Source organism: Vollenhovia emeryi, unplaced genomic scaffold, assembly GCF_000949405.1.
Source record: "Vollenhovia emeryi isolate VEMERY1.0 unplaced genomic scaffold, V.emery_V1.0 DF944492.1, whole genome shotgun sequence".
In the NCBI taxonomy this organism is placed as follows: domain Eukaryota; kingdom Metazoa; phylum Arthropoda; class Insecta; order Hymenoptera; family Formicidae; genus Vollenhovia; species Vollenhovia emeryi.
The window spans coordinates 1-2,527 of record NW_011961874.1 but is presented as its reverse complement, the minus strand read 5'-3'; the positions used below and the strand labels follow the sequence as shown (position 1 = coordinate 2,527).

Genomic DNA, 2,527 nt, shown 5'->3' with positions numbered 1-2,527 from the left:
TGTGTGTGTGTGTGTGTGTGTGTGTGTGTGTGTGTGTGTGTGTGTGTGTGTGGTGTGCCTACAAATTTACAATTCTACACAGTTCTGTATAACTTTATAGATTTAGACATTATTTTAGATGAAACAAATTGTAATGTCAAAAATTTTGCTTATTTATAATTGTGTACAATTGTATGTGTGTGGTGTGCGCCTCTCTCTCTCTCTCTCTAGCGTGCGCGCGATATATTTTTGTATGTATATTTGTATGCTTATATAGGGTTAAGGCATATATTGTTATGTTTGTGTATATATAACTTTATAGATTTAGACATTGTTTTATATGAAACAAATTGTAATGTAAAAAATTGCTTATTTATAATTGTGTACAATTGTATTGTATGTGTATTTGTATGCTTATACAGGGTTAAGGCATATATTGTTATGTTTGTGTATACAGGGTGCGGCGCCAAAATCCGGACAAATTTCGATTTAAATTTCTCGCCTTATTGTGCCTCTGTTAGAGATCGTTGTTGGCGTCTGCGAAAGCCTGATACTTTTAGAAAACAATCGTAATCTCAAAATAGCTGCGATGTTGAAACCAATTGCGGAGTATAATCGAAGAGCCGCGATCATCGAAGGGCTTCGCCCTGGGCGCTCAGCAATGGAAATAATTCGGTTCTTTGGATACCCGAGATCAACCGTTTATGACGTTGAGACAAAATATACGGCTTCAGAACAGTCCAACAATAGTTCAAGTATGCCGGCGAGGAAAAGTCACTCGAAAGAACGCACCGCAAGGATCCCCGCAGTCGTCGAAAGGGCTCAAGCGCTGATTTTGGAGGGCCCAGGGCAATCGTTGCGAAAATTGGTGTCGATTGTGGGTGTAAGCGAGCCAACAATGCGTCGAATTGCCGAGGAGGATCTTCGATACAAATCGTACACACTCAAGATACGAGAGATACTCGCAGGCTGGCTCAACTGGCTCTCAGACAATGTCGATATGTTTTGGTCCAAAGAATTCTGGCCTCCTAATAGCCCAGATTTGAATCCTTCGGACTACTATGTATGGAGCGTAGTTGAAAGGGTTACCAACAAGTCCCGGCATCACCAATGTGACGTCATTAAGGACTACCATTGAGGCAGCATTCACCGGCATGGACAGCACTGCATTACAGCGTGCGTGCGGACGCTTCAGATTGAGAATAGAGGCCGACATTCAAGCTAATGGCGGATATATTGAATAATTATGGTCTATAGGGATTCCGCAAGTGCCATGCAAAAGGATTTTTTCTAAAACTTAACTTTTCATTCATAAACTTTTGTTCAAAGAAATTGTTCGCTTTGTCCGGATTTTGGCGCCGCACCCTGTATATAACTTTATAGATTTAGACATTGTTTTATATGAAACAAATTGTAATGTAAAAAATTGCTTATTTATAATTGTGTACAATTGTAAAGTCAGATAATTATATAAAAATTGTTCATATAAAAACATGTATAAATTTATAAAATTATATAGAACTGTGTTGTTATGCAGATAGTCAGTATGCTCAAGCAATGTACGGAAAATCAGAAAGCTACTCCGACATTTTATGATAAATTCCGAGAATACAGTTTATCATGCGAGAGATTATAACTTTTTCTCACGGATATGTGCGATGATACATTATTAGAGTAAAGGAATGATGATCTGTACAAATATCTACGCAATAATACAAGTATTCCGAAAACTTATTGTAAAACTTTGGTAATTACCTATTAAAATTCGGTTGAGCAGCGCCAAGTTTTTGTACTTTAAAATAAAATATTTATTTGTATTAAATTGTCTAAACCGCGGGCAACGGGCGTCCGCGGGCGCCCAGCCGGCGGGCATGCCCCCACTCCAACGGGCAACGGGCGTCCGCGGGCGCCCAGCCGGCGGCGGGCATGCCCGCGGCGGTGCCCGAGATGTCGGAGCTCGGGACCCCCGAAAGCACCCCCGTAGTGGGGGGGTGAGTAGGGGGCTGGAGGCCAGTGCCGGGGATGTTAATTCCCCCGGTCAGAGCCATATCCCGGTCCCCGGGAGGACTCGGGGCCTCCCCCAGGGATGGGGGAGGAGGGCATGCCCTACCGGGATAGCCGCCGCGGGTTGAGGGAATTTTTTGAGATGGCCTCTTTCTCTCAAAAAACCCGGGGTAGGGGGGGAAATAAATCCCTCAGGGGTGAGGGCGCCGGCTCCGCTCGGGACTCTTCCGCTAGCCTTAGGGCGCGGAAGAGTCCGGAGCGAAAGGAGTGGGTGGCTATGGTCGAGGGGCGGAGCCTGGACTTCATACCCCTCGACCATGAGCTGATGAATATCTGGCTGGGAGGGCCAGATGTCTCGGCTCAGGAGGGCAAGGGGGCCCCAGAGACGCTGGGGAAAACCCCCGAGAAGGAGGGCGCCGGCTCCGCTTCTCCCGACTCACCCAACCGCAGGACGCGGGAGAGACCTCAAGAGGAAGAGAGCGGCGAAAGCGGCGGACCCGAAGGACTCGGAGGAGTCCGACTGGGGGTGCGACGGGGACTGGCT

At 46.2% G+C, this 2,527-nt stretch overlaps 1 protein-coding gene across 1 annotated transcript; it reads left to right on the top strand.

Annotated features, from left to right (window-relative positions):
• Positions 1-373: 373 nt before the first annotated feature.
• Positions 374-1,400, top strand: LOC105563206. Its single transcript, XM_012014596.1, has one exon. It carries the CDS (start codon positions 569-571, stop codon positions 1,115-1,117), a length of 549 nt encoding a protein of 182 aa, XP_011869986.1. The 5' UTR covers positions 374-568; the 3' UTR covers positions 1,118-1,400.
• Positions 1,401-2,527: the final 1,127 nt, after the last annotated feature.